At 36.6% G+C, this 24,393-nt stretch overlaps 1 protein-coding gene across 3 annotated transcripts in view; it reads right to left on the bottom strand.

Moving 5' to 3' along the window:
• Positions 1–908: 908 nt before the first annotated feature.
• The window catches only part of LOC131189578 (proton-coupled amino acid transporter 1-like), a 32,884-nt gene continuing 9,399 nt past the window's right edge, over positions 909–24,393 (bottom strand). For all 3 annotated transcript variants that reach the window (XM_058165760.1, XM_058165761.1, XM_058165759.1), the window contains 9 exons: positions 24,086–24,176; positions 20,574–20,662; positions 15,414–15,509; positions 13,826–13,910; positions 11,944–12,162; positions 10,624–10,722; positions 8,086–8,252; positions 6,314–6,483; positions 909–5,151 (listed from right to left, as the gene is read on the bottom strand). In XM_058165760.1, coding sequence (XP_058021743.1) covers positions 4,892–5,151; positions 6,314–6,483; positions 8,086–8,252; positions 10,624–10,722; positions 11,944–12,162; positions 13,826–13,910; positions 15,414–15,509; positions 20,574–20,662; positions 24,086–24,176 — 1,276 coding nt within the window. In that variant the 3' untranslated portion in view covers positions 909–4,891. The remainder of the gene's footprint in view (positions 5,152–6,313; positions 6,484–8,085; positions 8,253–10,623; positions 10,723–11,943; positions 12,163–13,825; positions 13,911–15,413; positions 15,510–20,573; positions 20,663–24,085; positions 24,177–24,393) is intronic.

Consider the following 24,393-nt stretch of genomic DNA (forward strand, 5'->3'; position numbering starts at 1 on the left):
CCATGTTTTACAGTCCTCTCTGAGCATGTCAGCATATTCCCCCCCCCACCAAAAAATTTGGGTCCTCATTTTACGAATCTCAGAAGGATGGAAGGTTGAATGTACCTTGAGCCCCACCAGGATCAAACTCCAGGCTGTGGGCAGAGTTTGCCTGCAATACTTTGCTCTGCAAAGAGTTTGCCTTTTAACCAGTGTGCTACCAGGGCTCCTAAAATTCTATACTCGCTTACAATTAATCTAAGCATACTTTAAGACCTATTTTATCCCAAACTATCACCGAGTGTAGGTTGGGCAGAACTTCCAGGATTAAGTGTCTATTTGAACTTTGGTTTCTCCAGTCCTGCTCCAACAACCACTACACTATTCCAAGTTCTCACTGTCTAAAGAACTGGAGCACACATTTGCCTGAAATACTCTTATATGCCAAGTAGGAATATCTTGTTTGCAACTTTCACAGTCGTTGTGAAAGTCATGAAAGTCGTTGCAACTTTCACAGTCGTTGTATCTTGTCACAGCAATAGTGAGTTTCACTTACCTTCGCTACTGGTTCAGAACTGTGAATGTGTGTGCGCGCTTGTTTCACTTGCGGTGCTTCTCCGCATGTGCAGAGCATCCGTTATGACATCCGGGCAGGTGGGCGGAGCTTCCTGCTGTCGCAACTATCGATTCACCCGAACCAGGGTGAACCAGTAGAAACCCATCACTGTGTCGCAAGTTTATTAGTTTTTAAATTGTGAACAGTTGTTAATAACAATGGCTGCATTGGTTTTGTGTTTGTAGTTTAGATACCATGTTGGGGAATAGCCAGTGCATGTTTGTTATTACTTTATTTTTTCCTCTTCATTAAGAATAACAAATTATATGCAATCTGAAAAAGAATCAAATAAAGTCACTGTGGAACCTTATAATGCAGTAAAAAAACCTGAATTTATTGAATGAAACATCCAGTAAAATATATCATTCAGTTACAGCATTATCATACATAACATCACCTGCATCTCCTACAGAGTATACCCAATGTACATAGTGGCTTGTTGTACACACAAGTAGGCACAAATAAATAAACATTGACTGATTCAATAGACACACAAACAGACATTGTTTCCTATCTTCAAAGTCACTCCTTGTAGAAACATTTGAGGATAATTGCATCCACCCCCAAATTTAGGTTACTCAAAATATATTTGCCTGATTCTGTACCATAGTTAAATATGTGTCATCAAGCTACCCTAAAAAGAGCAGCAGTATATCTAATTGAAGACAAAGGCCCAAAGTGATAAATTAAGAATAACCTTGAAGAATTGGAAACTGTTCCCAAAGCTCTGCACAAACATTAGCTGGGGTTTTCATCTAGTCTCCAAATATGTAGTGTTCCAGTTTCTTAGATCTATGCACAGATCTCAATACCTTCAATGTGTCCACCCTTGGAAGTCAATTTTGGGGATTTCGATAGTCATAAATGTTTAGGGAATACCAAAACTGTGTTTGGATTTTGCACATATCTAATTTCACAAGTGCAATCATTTCTTTTACAAATAAAACAAATTAAAGTAAGCAGACCTGACTGACACTGAAATGCCCTTTTTACTCATTAACAGAACAGACTAGATGACAAAGATAACTTACGGAGAGAGAAATCAGAAATGTTTACTTCAAATCTCATAATTACTGACTCAGTATGAGATCTGAGGAGGACACGACTAAATTACAGACACAACTAGACAACAGATCAAAAAACTCTTAATATGGCCATTGCTGTAGCTTCATCCTTCTATGAGGACTACTGGAAACAAGTATATAGATAATCCAATAATTCAATAATCTTTCTGTGCTGTGCAAGAACATACAAATAGGCCACAGTTTATTCTAGAGGGGGGAAAAAAGAAATGGTAAAAGATAATTGTATGTAGGCAATTTTAACACGTATACCCAGACAAGGCAATCAGCCACAATGTCAAGGATATACGTTATAATTAGTGGTAATGTCTGATGTAAATTTTTTTCATTAAAATCCTGACTGGAAAAAGTGTTAATTCTGTAGAAGTCAAGACGTACTATTCCCACCGAGAAGAATGCTTCACATAGTGTTCAGTCAGAATACAAAGTTTTATAGAACCATACATTACAAAGACATATTAAGGCATCTATTGAGAAATAAATGAACAAAATCATTTCATTCAGTGGCTGTGACTGTGGCTGTGACTAATACAACTAATAGCCAACCTTGGATCCTCAGGGACTAGCAGAATGCTATCAAAGCAATATTATGCAGTGATGAACTTTTCAAATAATGGAAAATCTACAAATCAATAAATGTTAAAATCCTGCATTTTCTATGGAAGTTAAACTTAAGAACATCTACCAAATTGGCCTTAATGGCACTTACTATTTGAAAAGTGGGGTAATCCCAAAGTTAAAAAGCCAGTATCAAATTCAATAATGTTTCTTTGCGACTTCATTAAATTCCCTTGTTTTTCTACTTTCTGCATCCATTCTGCTTCTGTTTCACTTCTAATGTTCACATAATGTTCACATAATCACTTATAACAGTTCAAGATAAAGATTATAAGACTGCAAGAATGCACAAGCATAACATCAATTCTGTTTGTAATAATTATGAAGTCAAAATATCAGTTTATTTTTTTTTAAAGTTAAGAAATGTGTCATTATTACTTTAAATTTTATTTACTCTTGACTACTCTGGCTACCTGGCAAAGGTTCTAGTTAATCATGGCAAAAACTTGCAATACCAGTAACCTGCAGGTTTCTGCTCATGTCTCAATGTCCTGAGTTCACTGGCAAAATTTAAAGCAGTTTTAATTTACATTTCACCATGATGTTGCCAAGACCAGAACACTGAATATTTGTCTATTTTCTCACATGCTTTACTACCAGTATATGGGGAAAGAAATACAAACCCCAAGTATATCTCACACTTAAAGAGACATCTGTAGTTTCAGAAGAATGAGAAAGGGGATAGGACGCTAACTCTCAATTCATTTAATTATTTAATCAACCATACAGCAATGCATAGAAAGTAGATAAATCATTACAATGATATTTAAAACCAGGCTACAAAACATTTCAAAAATAATTCATAAACCCTACATTTCAGTTTCTATTTAAAGTGTTAAATAAATATTTGGGTGCCATATCTGAATAGTGATCATACCTCGCCCCCTTCTTCATTCTGTGTGGCTTATTCAAGAACAAAGTTTAAGATACAACCTAATCATGATTACTGGAAGAAATAAACAATGGTATGCATCCCATCTTCCTCTTTTTAAACCATAACCTGACAGAAATAAACCCTCCTGAATTCAGGGAGCAAAAAATTGCTTCCTAGTAAATTGCATTTTAATTATAATTTAAGTGTTACAGTCAAATTCAGATTGCTTGGCTAATTAGATAAAAACAGAAGAAACCATAATGCAAGCCACACGTATGATTAGTTTAGAAAACCGAAATGGTAGTATCAAATACTTAATAATGCCATGAAGCAGCTGAAATCTTAGGAAGAAAATTCTGAAAATAACCTTTGTGTAAACCATTTAATTTCAACACTGCTTCTGAGAAGAGTGTTCCTGAGAACAAAGGCAAATAACAGAAAATAGGATGTGTATTGCACTTTTAATATAAGAATCTCCATGTGCCTGCTCAATCAATTTATTTATCCATTTTGATTGGCTCACTTTGCAAGGCCTCTTATATGTGAAATAAGAAAACCGTGAAAGTTGGGCCCATGAATTTAACCTATGTACACATGCTAATTGGCTATGATTGTTAAGTAGCCTCAAAGTGTTTCCATAATATAGAAGCAAAATAATTCAGAAGTTACAACTATGCCTCTGACTCACGTTATGTTTTATAGTTTATATACATATATACTCATGTGAAATTATTGTTTACATGAAATTGGATTATAATCATGACATTCAAGGCATTTTTCAAAATGTATGCTTAGTGAATGTTCCTTGAAGCTACAACAAAGCAAAAGCTTACAACAGAGAATTGGTTTATAATATCCTGTTGTTAAAAAAATCTTTAAAAACACTTTTCAATCTCCTGTCCAGCTCACACATGTATCTTTTTTTCCCACAGCAATTTGATATGAACCCTGCTGAAGAGTCAAACTAGCATAGTGCTGGATTTAGCAATATGAACCTTATTTCTATATGCAATCCAATTGGTGTTTGCCTGAGAATTATAGATTATACAGCTTGATGCTGTTTTTAGCTTTCAGTTTTATTACCAATAGACACACAACTTCATGGGATAGGAGCATGAACTTATAGCATCTGTTTTTAATATTACACATCGAGTTTCATTTGCACTTCCTTCTGCTGTGTTAGCTACCATTCTCAAGCTCTATCTCACTTGACATGCAACTATCCAAAAGGAGGAAATTACTTTAGAAAGGAGACATATCGTTTCTAAATGGATAGCCTGAAGTAGTTTAGAACAAGAACAATGAAAATAAAAATGAACCGGCAACATGATGCTCAAAAGGCTTCATAAAAATCATCTGGTGAGGAGTATTAGGACTCCTAATTCTCCCCACATTCACTGCTCTTGATCCAGAAGTCTAGTAAAATCCAAGATGCTTGCACGACATTCTGTTTCTTCCCGGTAAGAATAATGGAGCACCCATTTTTGTTTTTTTGTTTTTATATGTCTTCTAAATCAACCCCATACCAAAAAAGAAGCATAAATAAATAAAAGCACTAAAAAAGAGCCCCTTCTTTTTTAACCATGGCCTTATCTGTTTAATCTATAAAATAAATAGATTTGGAAAGCAAGAAGGAGCTCCAAATTCCTGCAGTTGCTATGAAGAAACTCAAGATCCATCTGAACTGCAGATAACTTTTCAAAGTGAAAACAGGTTACAGTGTCATGGTAAAGCAATAGTGGCATTGGACACAGTTGGTACAATCAGTTCGTAGAGGGATTCATATGTCCCCACAACAAAGCCAATAATACCGAAGAGGCTGATGAGAATATCTTTGGCCAGGATGAGTGGGTGCAGGCCTTCCGAATAATAGGTGAAGATCTCCAAGAGGGGCGGGATAATAAGTGCTAGAGCACTGCTGCTCACTGAGCCTACCAGAGCTATGACAATGTCCAAGCGAGGAATCAATATTGCGAGGGCACCTGAAGGGTAGAAAAGGAGGAAATAAAAGCTTTGTCAGGGAAGATGCCTAACTGAAGAGCAAACAGCTGAGGTAATTAGTCTTTCTTTTACTATAACTTCAAATGAAATAAACATCGTTTTAATTTCGGAGTATGTTTTTAGTCTGTAATAAACTCTTCTGGCAAAATAGAAAGGGACATTAACAGACACTGAATCATGACAAAATGTGCCATCAGCATGTACACTCTTCACGTGTGGAATCTGTAAACATTTCGGAATGAATTCTTGAATCTCGCACCAATATTATTTATTACTAATATCTGTACAAAGCTATTGCATTAGTCGGGGTCCCCAAATGTTTTGGAATTCTGAGATCATGAGGTAGCAACCATATTGGACAAGTCACATCACTATAGCAACCTAAGAGGATTTTTCACACATCTGTTGTTGTTTTTTACTTAGCAACCAAGACACTGCAGCTCACTTTTACCCTTTTGGTGTAGGAGTAGGGCAGGGATGGGGGATGATGGCACTTTTATGACTTGTGGACTTCAACTCTCAGAATTCCTGAGCCAGCTACAAGTCCACAAATCATAAAGGGGCCATGGTTTCCCTCCTCTGGTGTAAGGGATGCATTTTTCACCAAACAAAAGCACTGTACTGCACTCGGCCTCCATTTTTAATTTCTGTAGGGCCCAATAATTTTCTTAGCAATAACTTTACTGTAATAAATATCAATCGCAATATTACAAGAGCAAAAAATAGATTCAAGCTAAATGTTAACCGCTTCAAACTTGATTGCAGAAAATATGACTTCTGTAACAGAGTTGTTAATGCTTGGAACTCATTACCTGACTCCATAGTCTCTACTCAAAATCCCAAAATCTTCAACCAAAAACTGTCTACTATTGACTTCACCCCATTTCTAAGAGGGCTATAAGGGGTGTGCATAAGAGCACAAAAGTGCCTACCGTTCCTGTCCTATTGTTCCCTTCATCATATCAAATTGATATAGTTGATGCATATTTTTATACATATATGTATATTTTCTTCAAAATATGTTGTTTTATCTATGACAATTGTTTGTGTATACTGTTGTGACAAATAAATAAATAAATAAATAAAGCATCCCTTGGGCCAAATCTCTACCTGCTGAGTGAAAAGAAAACTCTCACCACTCACATGTTATGCAGACGAGGAGTACCCTCAGCAGCACTTTGAAACATAATCTCCAACGTTCTGGGATCTTGGAAGCAGCCACAGGAATTATTATTTCTGCAGGGACATAGAACTGCAGAGCATAAGTGAAGAAGATTCCGAGGGAGTAGAGCAGCTTGACAGACTGGTACAACCTGCGAAAATGAGCCAACCATTAAACCCACTCAGCTTCCTGATGAAAAACCAAACCAAAAATCGAAGATAGTGCAGTGATTACAACCTTTGAGAATGCTTGGGCTCCCTGATCCAGAGATCACTAGGGGAAATTTTATTCACAAAATAAGGAGACAAACTAAAAGCAAGTACCTAAGTCTTCCTTGATGAAAGAAAGTGGTGTTCCTGAATCAGGGCTTTGGATATTGTAGAAAGCCACATGCCAATGGATTTGTAGCTAAGCAACAAGCGAAAGGAATGTCCCTGTTATGACAACCACTAAAGTTCTTGTTCCAAATTACTTATGACTACATGAGTTTTTAAAGGCATGGGTTCCTGTTTAAAACTGAACACTCAGAAGTTTTATTTCAAAGCCTTTTTTTTTTAGATAGAGAGAAATTTCTGTTGAGATCAGAAATCAAATTACTTGTATGCCATCACGAGATAGATAAAGCTGATAGCTAATTGCATCACTATTATAAAATTAGAGGGTAGTGCTAGCTAAATGTTGTTGGAAGATATATTGCTAGAGTTGATGATCCTGGAGTTTAATAAAAGATATAGCTACCCATTCCTGGATTATCAAAATTATTGTAAATTTTAATTTGGGAAATAATACAGCATATATTTTTTTAAAAAAATATAAAGAATCAACACCTGAATTTAAGCTCTCTCCCCTATGGAACTAATTCTGTTTAACTTTAGTGACCACAAAAAATAAACAAAATGAAGTAAAACTCAAAATACATTTTTTTAATCCCACCTATAGTTCTGCAACATCTTGGATATCCTTGGCTATCCTTCTATATATTGTCGCACTATAACTCATACCTCCCTACTGAAATTTTGACATTGGAAATATGTCCTGTCAGTTTTGATGTTATATTTATCTAGAAATTTCTATTAGAAATGGATAAAAATGAAAATTTGATTAAATCATCTGTGTACAATAATGTGGATTGGAGAACCTGCTGGTATGGTGGGAGTAGAAGAAGGGAGACTGGAGTACTCATGGCCATTAGAGATGGGTGAAAAACAAATGAGTTATAGGAGTTACACTAGACAACTTTATTATCATCAGTGCCAAATTTTCCAAGGAGGTATTCTAAACCAATGCGATGGTGTCCTACATGTGATAATATGTTTAGTCAGCCAAGGTAAGTAGTTCTTGGTTCCCAGGATCATGAATGAGAATGTGATAACTCAAGAGATTACCCAATTAGAGGGGACAACTGCTCTGCATTCTCAAATATTTCTGTGGCAGCACTGGTTTTTCTCCTAGTACAAAATGCACTTCTTGAAACATGGGATGCATGCTTGCATTGGTTCAAAGTATGTCAAATTTGAAACGCAGAGAAACATGGATTGCTATAAGACATGGTGGCCATGAGAAAGAATGAAGACATGAGATAGAAAGTAACCGGGAACATACTCTAAGAGCTTCCCTACAAAGGAAGCACCTTTGCAAAACATTTTGTACTTCTCAGCATCCGCCTCAGCAATTCCATTCTTGCTCATTCACGAGTAGCCTGTAGTTCGGCCTTCTTTCTGCCTGGTAACAAAAACTTCCCTGTTCAACTCACCAACAGTTGGGGAGATTGAGAGTGATGCTGGCCTGGATGTTAGCTCCAAAGCGCAAATATCCTAGTGTTCCCAAGCTGAGGTAGAACGTGGTAACAATTGCCATTCCCACATACAGGATAGTGCGAAAGTGCTGTGGGTTCTTCATTTTGTTTTCTAGAGGGAGCACCTTGGAGAAGAAGGAAAAAAAAGCCCCAAATAGTCAATGGATTTCATTTTATTCTCCTAATTAACCTAACCTCTTCACGATAGACCAGGATATGCTTAGCATTTGGTCTCCTCAAAGAATCGCTGCCTTGACTAGAGAAGGAAAGATATATAGTATCTTCTTAGCGTGACCCTAATTGCTTTGTTTCTGAGACAAAACTATGCAGACTCTTTCTGCATTAAATTATGGCATTTGGCTGGGTCAGATCTATGCTTCAAATTCACGTTATCCACTTGCTTCTTAAAAATCCAAGGAAAGAAGATTCTACCAACTCTTTATCTTTTTCCCCTTATTTGCTGGGAGGAAAAAAAATCTTCCCCAAAGCTAGTACTCCCACAAAGCAGGGGTGTTGTGCCTCGCTCGCCCCCACCGCAGCCGGGCCCCTCTCATCTCAGCCAGAGACTGATAGTATAGAATAATGTCCTGGCATGCCTCCAGCCCCCAGCCCTGGCACCATGCCCGGACAAACCGAGCAAACAAACCTCCCTCCGATAGCATGTGCGCCTGAAGCCAGCCACGAGCTGGGATTATCGGCAGCTGGGGACGAAACGATGCAATGGATAGATCCACGCTTCCGGAGAATGGAGAGGCGACGTCAGCAAAAGGAAGGGAGGGGCAGGCCTGGATAAGTGCTGAGTCATGGAGCCACACCCCATGGCCTATATAAAGGATCTGCTTTCTGGCATTCTTTGAGTCAGGCAAAGTCTAACTTGGATTGCTGAAGTCACATCCTGGTCTCCTGCCTGCCCTGAGAACTCTGACAGAACTTTGGCAAAGCTGCAGAGGCTTTGCGGCCACGCTTGATACGGACTTCCCCGACCCGGCCGTCAGAGGAGGAGTGGGACACGACAAAGGGACTCTCAGAACCTTATTCCAGAATGCACAATAGGAAAGCAAATTATTATTTGTTGCTGTATTTTCATTGTCAGGTCCTTAACTCCCCTTCTTTGGCAATGATGGGTTGGGGGAGAGGTGTGATATTTGCTGATGAGCCTCAGGTAGGACAACTTACTGAACTGGCTTAGTTTCTAATACTTTATTAGATATTCCAGACCCCTTCAATCACATCTGATAGTTCTGTACTCGCAACCATTTGTCCTGAGTCTTGCTCTGAATCCTCAGAAATTGTCCTTATGATTCTCATAGCATGAAAACAAAAGAGTGCAAAATAATTGAAGTCAGTGCATAGACTGAGGCCTAATAAGCATTTGATAGGGCTCTACTCTTGTTTTCATTGCTTTAATGCATGACATAATCCAATAAAATGTCTCACAATAGCAACAATCATTCAAACAAAATTACCCCTATGGAAAATTGGATCTAAATTGCTAAAAGATAAAAGACAAACACGACCAGGCCAGAGAGAAGGAAAAAGGAACAGAATGGATCAAACATTTCTATGTTTATTCCAATAGATTAAACTAGATATGTTCAACAGATTAGAGCTATGTAAGATAATTCATGTACACCATTATGTTGCATTTTAACTAGAGTTCAAAATGAGAGTTCTAACTTAGAAAACTCAACATAAAAGAAGTGTTTGATCCCAGAACAGCTGTGAGCCATTATAAAGTCAGGTACAAACTGGTCAGATGCTGCCAATGGATACAAAGATTCTTATTCAAATATAGACAAAAATATCTTAACAGCTTTTTGGTCTTCTCATATGTTCAATGCCTTGAAGGCTAAACATTTCTGGTGTCAGCGTTCCAAGTAACGCATCCAAAGAAATCAGAACTCCAAGGCAGGAATGTTCCTCAGAGAACATGTTTATTTGACACATCGTATTGGCACAGCCAGCAAAAACCAACTCTAAAAGTTTTCTGAGGTTACCATGTAATTAAAAGAGCAAAATTTTCCTTCCCTAGGTGTCATAGGTCACATTGTCCAATCAAAGCAGTTGGTGATCTCCCTCAATCACTTCTGCTCCTCCTTTTATTGCCACCTGTTGGGATGACCTAGGTTCCCATGGGACAGCTCTTTATTTTATCTATGAGACAGTCAAGCTATTTCCCCCTCATCCTCCCCCCCATAGTGCATGGCAACTGTGAAGAAGCACAAGATGGCTTCAGCCAGGTTCAATTCAGAGTTGACATCTGGATGCAGAGACAGATGTGCTAAATGCCACCTGACAATCTACCAGATCTAAATTATTTTTCAATTCCTAGCAAAACAAGATTCCAAGCCAGGATAATCCTGGCAACATTGAGACCTGTGGACTTCAGCTCCCAGAATTGCTGGCTGGGGAATTCTGGGAATTAAAGTCTACGGGTCTTAAAATTGCCAAAGTTGGACACCCCTGTTTTAAGCTAAGTTTCTAGGCAAGACTTACCACTCCAATGCCTTCGAAGGCAAAGATGGCTGTACCAAAAAAGAGAGGCATTGTTTTCCAGGCAGATACCATAGGCAGATGGCTAGGATTTGGAATGTCCTAAAAGGAAGGAAAGCAGAGGATCTTTAGAAGGAGTTCCAACAAGAAGCAGTTGCAATTTAGGAAACTCTCTTATATGAAGCAAACCAACAGAACCCTCCTCACTCAGATTTTCTACACCAGCCTTTTCAAGCTTAATACCCTTCTTATTTGCTAGAATTACCATTTCCGGAGCTCATAAAAGCCTTGCTGGCTACTACCTCATGGAAACTACAACCCAAACTTGATAATTTCTTGCTCCACTGTGCTTGTATTCTGCCCAATTTACAAAACGCTCTGGGAAATTATGTGGTTATAACATTTTTTTTTAAAAAAAATCTAGAAATACAGTAAAACATACATTGTTGAGGAAAAATAGAAAATGTATGTAAAGTACTATAAGCTGCTCAGAGTCACTTAGTGGAGATGGCCAGCATATAAATGTAATAAATAAATATAAATAAATAAAATAAAACATTGCAGAGATGGCAGTGAAATCAAAATTGAAGGCATACCTCTTACATGGTAGCCTTACATAGATCAGTTGCTACTATTCAAGTTCTCAGGCAACAGTTTTCCTCTGCTATATATAAAGAAGTGATGGAAACTCAACTACTTCTATTATTTCCCTGACTTCTCCTTAAGAAGGTGTTGGATTTAAACACATAAGTATCTATGAATCTCATAGATTACTGAAAACAACAGAATACAATGCTCAGGTGGTCTTCTACCAGCTACCAAAACCTTTCTTACTATACTCTTCCCTCATTAAATGAAATGCTGTCCCTCAGATGCAAAAGTCTACCATAAGAAATAATTAACTTGTCCCATTTGTATATGAAAAAATCAATCTCTTTATGGAGTCATTTTTCATTCTGCCCTCAAAACAAGCATCTTATTGTTTCATGGGCTGGGCTTGGCCCACTCAGTCTCTTCACATATGATATTAACTCTTTCAATTCTGCCATTCATGACCTCTCAGAAGTATTTCCTCTCTTTTCAATAATTCCCGACCTAGAGCCCTTCACTCATTTGCATGTACACTTCGTCCCCCCAGCAAGATCTCTTTGTCAAAACCGTATTTCATCCCTGTCCAACTATAATAAATTAAAAATAAAATATAACATAAAACACATGATCATGCCTTTCCCTTTGTAACCTAAGTTGACATTTAAATGACAAAGCACAAATGGCAGCCCCAAGTGCTAAGAAGATGCTGAAAGGAATCAGTTTTATACGTACCCTGACAATGTACTGATATAACATTATCAGGCTGCTCAACATCAGAATATTGGCCACCATAGAGAAAATGGAAAGAATCTTGAGATTCTGGATGAAGACAAGCAGTATCACAAATGGCAAGAAGGACAGGATATATAACTGAGAGCTCATTGTTGGAATCCATAGTGCAGTTTCATTGGCACTACAATCATTGGTGGTACCATTGGCAGCAGATATTACCTGAATAATTATAAAGATAAAAATAAATTGCTTATGAACCAGCTGTCTTCCACATGATTTGTAAAGTGATTATAATAAATTATACTCAACCAGATTGCCCCAATCTGGTACTAATTAGAAGTGTAGGGCTTCATTACATTGGATATAGGATTACGACAGTTAACCCAACACACTTGAGGTCAGAGGGTGGAAAAAATTTCTCTAAACCACCCAGAGTCACACAAGTATGGTGGGTAGTACAGAAATTTGATAAATAAATAAGATAAATTCTAACTCCATCCTTAAGTAAGTAGGATTTACAAAGGAAAGCTGGCACACTCCAAGTTCTTTAAAATGTGATCATAAGTAAGCAGCACAACACAATACACACACAAATGCGAGGCTGTTAAGAAACTCTGAGCTTTGATTCCCACTTCTCACAGGATACCACTCATGATTTCATACCCAGATATTAGTTCAAAAGGAACAGATGATTCTGAACACCCACATAAGAGGGCACCAACTGCCCTCTCTACTAAAAAAAAAAAGTTGTATCAAAGCAGACTGTCAATACTTCCTAAAATTAAACACACAAAACTCCATTTGGCTTTAGCTTTAGCGCAAAATTAGTATTAAATCGGCTGAGACACTGGCCTCATTCAGCAAATATTAAACTTATGATATCTAGATCAGGATGAGAAGTGTTTGTGAAGTTATACAACTCATTATAGTATATTCAAATATGGAATCCAGTTATTGACTCATGTCTCATGATTCGTTATGTAAACGGCTGACAGGAAATCAGGAACTCAGACAAAACAAATGAAAATATTTTTCTCAAATTCAGAAAGCAGTGATTCCACTTGAGAAAACACAGCCTTGGGTGGCACTTTTGTGTTCTGCTTCCCTCAAAGGTAAATACCGCTGAATCCAGCATATCCTTTATGATTTCTCAAGACACAAAGGAGGCACATCTGAGATGACACATAACAAACAAATCTGAGAAATGTGCATCTCAGCTTTTCTAAATTTAATGAAAATATTCTATAAGTTAATTTAATGGTTGGATGTGTACATTGCCATTCTTCTAAGAGAAGTAGCATACATAGAATTTTGTTCTTGATTTTCCCAGAACAACAATTTTACAAGGTGTTTGGGGTGAGAGATGGTGACTGGCACAAAATACCCTTTTGTACCAGACAATGTACTTGAATTTAAATCTTCCCAGTCCTAATCTAATACTGCACCATACTTATTCTCCTTTCGCCTTGGTCCAAGTATAGGAGGGTTTGTTTTGTTTGTGGGAAATAGTTCAGAATCTTTCTAATTGCAGCAGGATACACATAATTTATGATAACAAGAGACTCAACCATGGGTCTCTTAAAGTGGTGGGATTCAAGTAATTTAGCAACTGGTTCTCTGCCCTAATGATTTCTCCCAACAACCAGTTTGCCAAACTGCTCAGAAAGTTAACAACCGGTTCTCCCGAAGTGGTGTGAACTGGCTGAATCCCACCACCGGTCTTTTACCAAACACATGAAAGGGGTCCATGGAAAGAGCTACATGAGAGAGCATGAAAGCAGCTACTTGAAAAAGATAAAAGTTAGAACAATGCTTATGATCCTGAATTTTTAGCGATACTTGCTTTAGATATTATAACACATTTCATTATGTTGGTTCTTACCTGTCTGAAATTGTCAGCAAGGAATACAAAATATACACAACAGAATCCCAACTGAGTAAGAATTAAGAAAAAACCCACTAGGTACCTAAAAAACAGAACATACTGTAAGTACGCAAGATTAACAGTTGTAAATATTTAACCTTCCTGTTGCATCAATTCAATCTTCTGAAGTATTGCTAGATAGAAAGTCCAATTAAAAATATAATGCTCAGTTTTAATGAAAATTTAATGAAATTTAATGAAAAATATGTTGTCAAAATGACATCTTATAATGCAACCAGAGACAGAATGACTCAAATCAAATCAAACTCATGTCGTGTGAGGATTATAATGGCAAAGTAGTAATGATTTCCCCCACTATAGTATTATTTTTTCAATGAATTTTTTTCAATAGGTAAGACCCACTCTCAAAAACCTTGCCAAAATTGCAATGTAATGGATTTCTCAGTAGTTAAATTTCATAAAAATTTTAAATGGAAATTTGTTTATTTAATAACTACTTTAATTCCAGCCAGCTTTTAGATATGTCTGATGCTACACTATTATCTTCAATCTGCAAGGTTTCAATTCTGTAAACAATATGCTCGGTATGGTTTAGACCAGTGGCAGTCAACCTGGTCCCCACCACCCACTAGTGGGCGTTCCAGCTTTCATGGTGGGCGGTAAGGGTTTTGTCCGATACTGAAGCATTTTCCTTTTTTTTAATTTAATTGACTTTTTTAAAAAAATTCATAGCATTATTTAAAAACATTTTCATTAGGTTTTCATAAAATTCCCAGTGATAATTTAAATTTCTGAAAATATACTATTTGTATCGCCCGCGCATAAGTTTAGTTCACGTTACCTAAGTGAAACTAAATGGCGCTTAGTGCGACCGCAAACAAAAGAGCCTCATCCCAAAATAGTTTGCGCATCTCCCCCCATACCACCCAGCTGTAACAGACAAGCAGAGCTGGTAGCCGGTGCCCCCCCCAAACCCAATCCACGATGCGCGAGAGGCATGCGCAGACAACGATACACAGCGCATTACTGTGGAACCGGTGGGTGGTTAGAAAATTTTACTACTAACAGAGATACAAAAGTGGGCAGTAGGTATAAAAAGGTTGACTACCCCTGGTTTAGACAATTGCAGATTCACCCAGCTTGGACCTTCATAATTAGTTATATTTGGAAAGAAATATTTGGCTCAGTTTAGTCAAATGTAATATTTAATAGAGTGAATGACCCCACCCTCCTTAATGGAGGCAGAAACCTGACCTAAAGAAATCTTGTCTGGTTTAAAAGACCCAAATCAATCTACCCCAATCTGAGTCCTTCCTATGTACTGCAAATGGAACTCATAAAATTCACAACCCGCATAACAAAAAAAATTACCTCCATTTTAATGGACAATTTAAATTGATCACCATAGATCAGGGCTGTCAAACTCCGGCCCATGAGCCAGATGCATCACCTGCTGGCCATGCGCATGCCCAGTTTAGCAAAGCAGGGAAAAACGGCCCGATATGTCAGATGACACCACCATGACACCATGAGTTTGACACCCCTGCCATAGGTGATACAACACAAATATAATTAAGCTAAGTACCTTCCCCAGATAGAATGAGTTCTGAGCCATGAAATGGGACCACCTTCTAGCGCATACATCACCGCATCCCCATATTCCAGAAATGGTTTTTGATGTCTATTTGAAAAAATGAAAAGAAAAGCAGAGATATTTAGAATAGTAAGGAGGAAAAGTGATCGATCTGCTTTCTGAAAAGGCACCTGTTGAGACAAACAAAGTTTTGCAATGTATCTTGACAGTGGGAATATAAGAACACAGCAGCACTGATTTAGGGCTATAAAAAACTTCTTATACATAGCCAATTCTATCTTAGCAGCTCAGTTTGATAATAATAGGTCCTTGGGAAGGATTTAATGCCAAATCCAGTCTAAAAATCTGTCTGAGAAATCACACAATTTTTTGTTAAAATGTATGTCTATTAATTATTTATTTTATATTTCATTTTTTATTACAATAAATTATGTTATATGTATATGCTTTATATATTTCATTGTACATTTATAAAATATATATTGCTTTTTACTAAATTATTACTAAAACTAAATAAACAAATATTAATAAGTTAAATTAATGCTATGTTAACATTTATTAAAAAGGCACTGGAAGAATATCTGAAGAACAGTGAAGGAAATGCACTGAAACTAGGGTACAATAAAGGCTTACTGAGTATGGGAGAGTCCAAACTGGCCTACAGGAAAGACCAAATGAAGAACAGAAAAGAGACGTGGCAAGGCAAAGTATTACATGGCCAGTATGTAAAAAAAAATAGCAGGCCAAGAGTTAAGTAGATCTGACAATGGCTAAGAGCCGGAAAGTTGAAGAACAAGAAAGAAGGGATAATTCTGGCTGCACAAGAGCAAGCCTTAAGAATAAATGTGCTATATTTTTCAGAGTATAAAATGCACTTTTTTCCCTCCAAGAGGCTGTAAATTTGGGTGTGACTTATACTCCGAATGTAACCCTGCACGCGGTGCCCAAAATGGCTACCCAGAATAGCTGCTGCCTTCTTACCCCTTAGCCCCAACCTCAAAACCAGCAAGCAAATTAATGTGCTGCGACTAGCCTGATGAATACCTGGTAGGCAGAATTCATCCCCCCCCCATTTTCCTCCCCAAAAACTAAGATTAGTCTTATTCTCCAGTGCATCTTATACTCCAAAAAATACATATATAAAGTATATAAAGCCAGAACTGAAAAGACAGCAACAGACATCAAATGCCACCTCTGCAAAGAAGCTGAAGAAAAAGCGTACCACCTAGATTAGCTGCTGCAAGGAGATAATACAGATTGACTATAAACAATAGCATGACAAAGTAGCAACAATGGTGCATTGGAAGATCTACAAGAAATACCATTTGCCTGCAACCAAGAACTGATGGAACCACAATGCAGGCAAAAAAATAGAGAATGAAGAAGCAAATGGGTTTTGGAACTTCAGAATTCAAACAGACAGGCACCTGTCATGTAACATCCCAGACTTAACAACCGTCAATAAGAAAGACAAAAAAAAAGTCAGGATAGTAGATATTACAGAATCCGGAAACAGCAGAATAGAAGAGAAAGGACTGGGAAAACCCTCCACAAAATATAAAGACCTGCAAATAGAAGTAGAATAACTGTGGCAAAAGAAAACAAAGATAATGCCAGTAATAATAGGCATCTTTTTGATGGAATCCCAAAACATCTGGAACACTACTTGAACACTATCGACATTGACAAAATCCCTATCAGTCAATTTTAAACATCAATTTTACTCGGAACAGTTTGTCTCCTGAAACAATACTTTTAACATCACCATTCAATATCTCCCAATCCCAGGTTCTAGGGAAAGATTGAACAGGTGGATAAAAATAACAAATCCAATCTAAAAATCTGACTGATTATGCAACCAACCATAATAATAAGTTCTGTCAGTGAGGCATGACCTTGACATGGTTGTGGGGCTTGTGAGGAAGATGAGAGCAATGACAGAGGTTCAACCACACTGGACAGCTGTCATTAGATGAGCCAGGAAAAATGTGTGTCTCCAATAATATGGGGAGACATAATTTAGATAAACCATACCAGATCGTCCATCAACAAGGTCAACAAGGACCACATTAGGTGTTGGGAGTTCCTGGACATCTGGTAACAAATGGACTACAAGACTCAGAACTGTTGGCTGAACAACTAGGGCCAGCAGCTGCAAGACTACTAGAACAAAACTTGCTTACCCATCATAAATACATAAAGAAATTATCTGTTCTTATAAACCAAGTCCATCAAGAAAAGAATATTTGAAAAGTATGTACCAGTTCTGTAAGACCAGTATCCAGAACAGAAGCAAAAGAACCAGGCTAACAGATCAACATCAATTTATAATACAAAATAAAGTATTCAGAGAAGCTTTGGAAGAACTGCAAAGGTCCATTCAGAGCAAAGAAATCAAAGCCTTGCTGAAGTAGCTCAGACTATAGACACAAACCAGAGAGAGCCAGAGTAGAGAAAGCCAGTATCAAATTATTTTCATTCCTAAACCAAGCACCCTCTCCTCTGCCTTCTCCTCAAAAAGAACCAAGGCCATATAAAACAAGAAAAATTGAAACAAATAATAAATGGGCATCTAGAATAGCACAAAAACAGCAGAATAAGTTTGTTTGCCCTAAAACCTGTTCCAAAGAAACAGCACAAGAATTAAAAGATGCCAACACTATAATATCAAATATAAGGACTATCCCACTGCAAGAAACAAAATCAACTAATGTATAGCATGGATGCATCTATAATTGAATACCTTGGATGCAAAATCAACAAAAAACAAACAGTGCATTACCAAAATGGAAGTTCATATAGGAAATTAAGATCAGCATTTTATGACCAGATGCAAGCAAGCTCGAGCAGATGAATGAAAAAAAAGCTGAAGAACCCGAAGACCAAAGTATACCTGATCAAGAAATATCACCTAGAAACAAAGAAAATTAAGAAAGCACTAGAAATAACAAAGCAATAAATATTGGCTATAGCCAAGAAAAATCTCCAGTTTCAATTGAATCAGAAATGTTTCTCCCAATCCATCAATGATGGGACTGCAATAAAGCAGTCAACACTTGACAAAGAAAAAACAGTGCAGTGCAGGATCAACAAAAATAATAATATATAATAATAATATATTAAATTTGTATGCTGCCCTATAAGCTCTATAATTGTAAATCATGACTTTGGGTGATTTACAATTGTTAAAATATAAAAAAACCAAAGAACAATATAAGAAAGACAAAATGGGACAAGACAAAAGAAAAAAATGACAAAGAAAACAAACCCAGAGAGAAATTTCAAATATTTATGCACACTTAACAGCAGTGGCTGTAATTCAGATTTTCCTTTTGTGATATTCTGAGGCATGTAGTGTGGAGTTTAATGTTTAGAATAGGTATCTACACATCTTAGATCTTGAAACTTCAAATGTTGCCTGATTCTCTGCTAGACCATTGATCTTTTTCATTTTGCTTCATAAGACAATAAAATCTCTCATGCACAGAGGAAAATCAATACAGCAAGTTTTTACCCATATAGAAGAATTGATAACTTTTGCATATATTAGAATCTTCAATATTACATAAACAGAACAAAGGCAAACATTGTAGGAAGAAAGATGCATTAGTCTATGGGGGCCATAAAAAACAGAATCTGATAGCACTTTCTCTGGCTAATAATTTTTATTAACAGGCATAAACTTTTGTGATGAAATCAGCTGCAGCTCATAAATGATTATCCCAAAGATGCTTTTTTCAAGGGGCAACTGTACTTTCCTGCTTTTCTCTGAAGACATTTTGCTTCTCATCCAAGAAACTTTTTCAACTCTTGAGAAAATAGCACCTTTGGGACAAACATGACCTGGCTAATTGAGAATCTCCATAGACATAAAAACTTGTTTTTTTTTTTAAATAGAATGTTCCACTTCAAAGGCTGCTACCAGACTCCTTCTGATGTAGAACAGCTATTTGGGGCATTGTTGCATTGCTCTAGATCAGGGGTGTCAAACTCACGTCATCATGGCAGCGTCATGTGATGTATCGGGATTTTCCTCCCCCTTCGCTAAACTGAGCATGGGCATGGCCAGTGTGTGACACATCTGCTTTTGACAGCCTTGCTCTAGATGCTTAGCCTACCCTTTTCCCAATGTTTCTGCTAATAGGAATAGGAAACCAGGAATCCTGAACTGGGTCACTGGAAAAAAGGAAGAAGCAATTAAGATTTCCTCTTTCCTTGTCAGAAACCAGTATGGGATACTGTTGCCATTAGCAATACAGTCTATTTTTCAACTATCTTACAGAAAAACTGGAAGCACACTTTTCCTTAAGCCTGCTGATTAATCTGATGAAGAGCTGATAAGGATCAGATTGCTGCTTTGCAGCTATTGAAGACAATCTGGAAACCAGCAATCTGGTGGTTTCAAATGATCATTAGGAAAACTGGGCAGGGTCCTAGAATAGCACATATTGAGGTTTCAGGTGACTTAAGGTCTATAGGTAGATGATTCATAATTTAGACACAATGTAATCCAACAAAGTGCTAGTAGTATTTAAATATCAAGGTCAACTGAGCCTTAATTAATTACAGGTTCTCCAAAATGAGTCGTTCTAATTCTAACGCCATAGGATGCTTCAAGAAAAAAGAACACCACCGTAAAAAGCATAAGACTTGTTGGGCAATTACATTATTATTTAGAGACCCAATCCCGCCCCACAAAAAGGGCCCGCTCCGTAAGTAAAATTGCCCAGTTTAGCTTTCTAAACCAAACATCACTAGGTTTTTTTAATAGAAATCTATTTTATTTCTGCACCAAGGAACCTCTGTGCTTGCCCAGGGATGGAAATAGCTCTGAAAACAGATGAAGTGTATATATACTAAATGGATGGCTCAAGCCTCGTTTTTTGTTTATTCATTTTAGCATTTGAGAAAACAGTGTGTGCAATCTGAAGCCATTCCAACAGCTAATGAACAGGATTGTATAATCTTCCCCCACATGATTAAATTATTCTCATGCCTTCAACACGAGCTAATGCTTATTCCCTGCTCTATATTTTGCTTTCTTTATTGAAAGATCTAGTTTTTTTTGTCAATGTTATTTAACATTGAACAGCTATTTTATAACCACAATCATTTTCTTCCATGGATAGCAGTTGTCATAATTCCTCTTACTTCTGGCACAGGTGGTGAGCACATTTGACGAGGACGTCCATGCAATGTACTGCAATGATTCCAATCACAAGCAAGCAGATGGGACCCAGCTAAACAGTGAAAGAAGAGTAGAATTAAAAACATACTCTTGCCATTGAAAAGATAAATGCAGGCTTTTAGTAAAACAGAACAGTTTTCAGCCAGTCTTTAAACAATCATCATTCAAAAGAGGGGTCAAAAAAACAACCACCCCAGAGGTGGATAATCTGATCTTTGAATTTTGGTATATCTACCCATATAAATACTACAGTATTTATAATTTGTTTTGTTAATTGTGAAATTGCATTAATTTGTAATTCTTACAAGTTTTTGTCTCATCAATCTCCCAATATTTTGCTGCCAAAACTCAACAGTAAATCACTTTTTTTCCTAATTATTGTGGCCATAAGTTAATTCCTCAAAATGCGAACAACAAAAGCTAAAAATCCAGGCCTCTATCTTCTGATGTGGTTGGGGACATCTTCCACTGATTGCTAATTGCTGGAAAGAAACACTTCCTCACCCCAAATCTCTTTACTTGCATCTATGCCAACAACATTTCTAAATCTCAAGAAGAAGCTACTCAATGAGCAATTAAGGTAGACAACATTCTTCTAAAATTAGGACAAGGAAAAGGGAACAAGGTCAACCTGATTTATATTTAAACTCTGCTGGATCTGAAGGCATACTTATTTATCAAACCTCAGCAATATAGGCAAATATTTATATACCAGAATGGGCAACAGTACTCTCCAATATGCTTCAAAAAGAAAAGATGGAAAGTTCTAATATCTTACTATTACCTAGGTTGCATATGGCACTATGTCATGATATTTTAAATATATCTTCCTAAATAAGCTACATGTATTTTTTTTTCCTTTTTCCTTTTTCTTTTATGTACACCATACACCTTATATGCACCAAAACAAATTCTTTGTGTGTCCAATCACACTTGGCCAATAAAATTCTATTCTATTTAGACAGCTGTTTGTAGCATATTAAGCCAGAAACAAACAAACCTCTATCTGGCTTATCACAAAGTATGAATTCTGTCTGAAGATGCATTGATTTGTTTGTGGATATGTGTCTAATTTAACAATTCTATACCCTGCAAAGGATTGGTGAATTAATTAAGTTTATTCGTCTCAGTTTTTCATTTCCTCTCTCCAATTTCTAACCTTTTAAAAAAAGTTGCATAAAATGCATATGTGAAAATATATTGTTTCTTTCGATACAAATTTTATACACTTTGACTAACAACTTTACAACCAAATTTTTCCAACTTAAAGCATCCTTGTGTTAAGTTTTTATTAATGCATAGTTTTGTGGGAAATGCATAATATAAACTATCAAAAGACAATTGTGTGCCAGTCTAGAAAATGTAAATTAAATAAATATGAAACATATTTCTGCTGTTTCTTTTGCATAGTTTCCATTAGCACTCAGTATGTTCATCTTATTAATACTCTGTTAGTTCCTTTGAAACTCTTTTTTCAGCTTATTTTTTCCTGAAACCTATCTTTAATAAATACGACAGAACCACCAAAAAGGCAATGGACAATGAAGAAACTTGTAGCTCCTTAAAGACAGGTTGGTTACAGCATCAGTTTAAATGAACAATAATTTACTCTATCAGATACATAAAGCTACAAACATCCCTAATTCACTGCAACTCTTTGTGCATCTGTTCAAAAATAGTGGCGCCCCCCAAACATTTAAATAAATAACATAGTCTTTCAGGTGCCAGAAAGTTATGTTATACTGCAATAAGCTTCTGTTTTCATTTATTTTCTGGTCCTTAAACAATTGTTCTAGCATTTTTCTGTTATTTATCATGTTGATAATCCACTCACTCCTCCAGAAGATTACTGAGGAGATGTTTCACTGGTTTCATTTCTTCCTCTTTCAAGCAGACTTCTCCATATTATTCGATTGTTTGGCTTTCCCTCTCTCTTAGCTACTTCCTCTCGATCCTGTAATTCACTTTGAATCTTTATTTCCATGCTGACACAAGCCATTCACTTTTTTGTCATCTCTTTTTCATAATAGCTTGGCTTGTATTATTGCCATCCTGATGTCATCTTATTACTATTATAAAAAAATGCTTTAGAAACAGAGAAAGCATGAGAAAGGAGTAAGATTAATGTTAGCCCTTTGAGGTGGGCCAAGTCAGGAAACAGACTCTGCAAGTCTGACTGGAATTTAATTTTATTGATAAAGGCCACAATAAGCTTGAAAGCTGACTGAGATTTCCCCCCTCTTGTACATTAGTCTAAGAATCAAGGGGAGGACTAATAGAGAACTGATCAGTCTTCTTCCACATCAGGTCTGGCTTTTATTGTGTGTTTTCTCTGTTTCTCGGCCTTAAAGCATGCTTTTACAATCACTGTCTCTGCTTCGCTTCTTCAAAACCATCTCCTTGGCTCTCTTCAGTTACCTACATTCACATGTGCTGAGGATGTCAAAATAATATAATTAGTACTGGGTTTGTAGCTAATTTAGTTCTTCAGTATACCATATACATGACATTAGAACTATTTTGATATAACCTAATTCAATTCCTAATCTTGAGGGCAGGTTTCTGAAAAACTTTGAATTGCTGGAAGAGTTCAAATGCTCAAATTAGAGTCATATTTAGTTTATGGAACATGTTTAAAATGTTAGGGTACAGGATGTCCACATACTTGAGGATATGTTTTTTGTTAGTACAACCTACATACTTAATAACCTAGGTAATTATTTCAAAGAACAGAAAGTAAATATATTACACAGGCTGAGTTGAGTGAATATTATCTGATGTACAAACATGCACTTCCCTAATGTTAGATGGTTTATCAATAGAACAACATGAGGAGGACACTAAAAATACTCTAGCTTAGATGGGTGCTGTGGCGCTTATTCAAATTGCTAGAAAATGGGACAGAGGTATGTGTTTGAACTCCTCTTTTTTCAATGTAAGCAAACTTACGATATGTTTTCTCTGCTCTAGCATGTATCATGGATGCTGTAATTATTTTAAAAGCAGTAAGGGGCCACTTCTCATAACAAATTTTCATTTAACGGGAATATTAATTATTTTATTGCCTCTCTTTCTCCCCAGTTACAAGGGCTTTTAAAAATATATAGAGATATGTGGCAAATTTCCATGCAGTAGTAGAAAAAATACCAGTAATTGAGGGAAAGACTATTTTACTTTATCTTTAGCATCTTGATTATTCTTCTCTTGATACAGGTCCACCAAAAATTAAGCTTGCAAACTGTCAATTACTAAAAATTATGTTGCAAGGCTTTGCAACAGGAACAGTTAGTTTAGAAATGATAGCTTAGAGAAAGATCAGAAGAGATCCTCATTTTTTCTTCAGAACAAAATTTACCTGCCAACAACAGGTAAACAAGCAAGAAATAATGTAATGAAACTTGCAAGACAGGTCTTCTTCTCAAAGAATAGCCATTTGATCCCAGCAACTGAAACCAACGAAATGCAAAATTCTTACCACACTACCAGCATTTTTGATTGCTAACGGAAGTCCTAACAGGCCAGTGCCAATGTTTCCTTTCAAGAGATGTATTAAGGTTTGGTACCATCTGAAGAAAAAAAAAACAATACAAAGAGATTAAGTATTCCAAAGAACCCACTGCTATTTCTTCAACATTAGAGATGTAAAACTTCTACTCTTCCAAATGTTGTGGACTACAATTCTAGAAGTCCATGAAGCATATATAATAATAATAATAATAATAATAATAATAATAATAATAATAATAATAATAATAATAATAATAATAATAATAATAATAATAA

The sequence above is a fragment of the Ahaetulla prasina genome, chromosome 2 (assembly GCF_028640845.1).
Source record: "Ahaetulla prasina isolate Xishuangbanna chromosome 2, ASM2864084v1, whole genome shotgun sequence".
Lineage (NCBI taxonomy): Eukaryota > Metazoa > Chordata > Lepidosauria > Squamata > Colubridae > Ahaetulla > Ahaetulla prasina.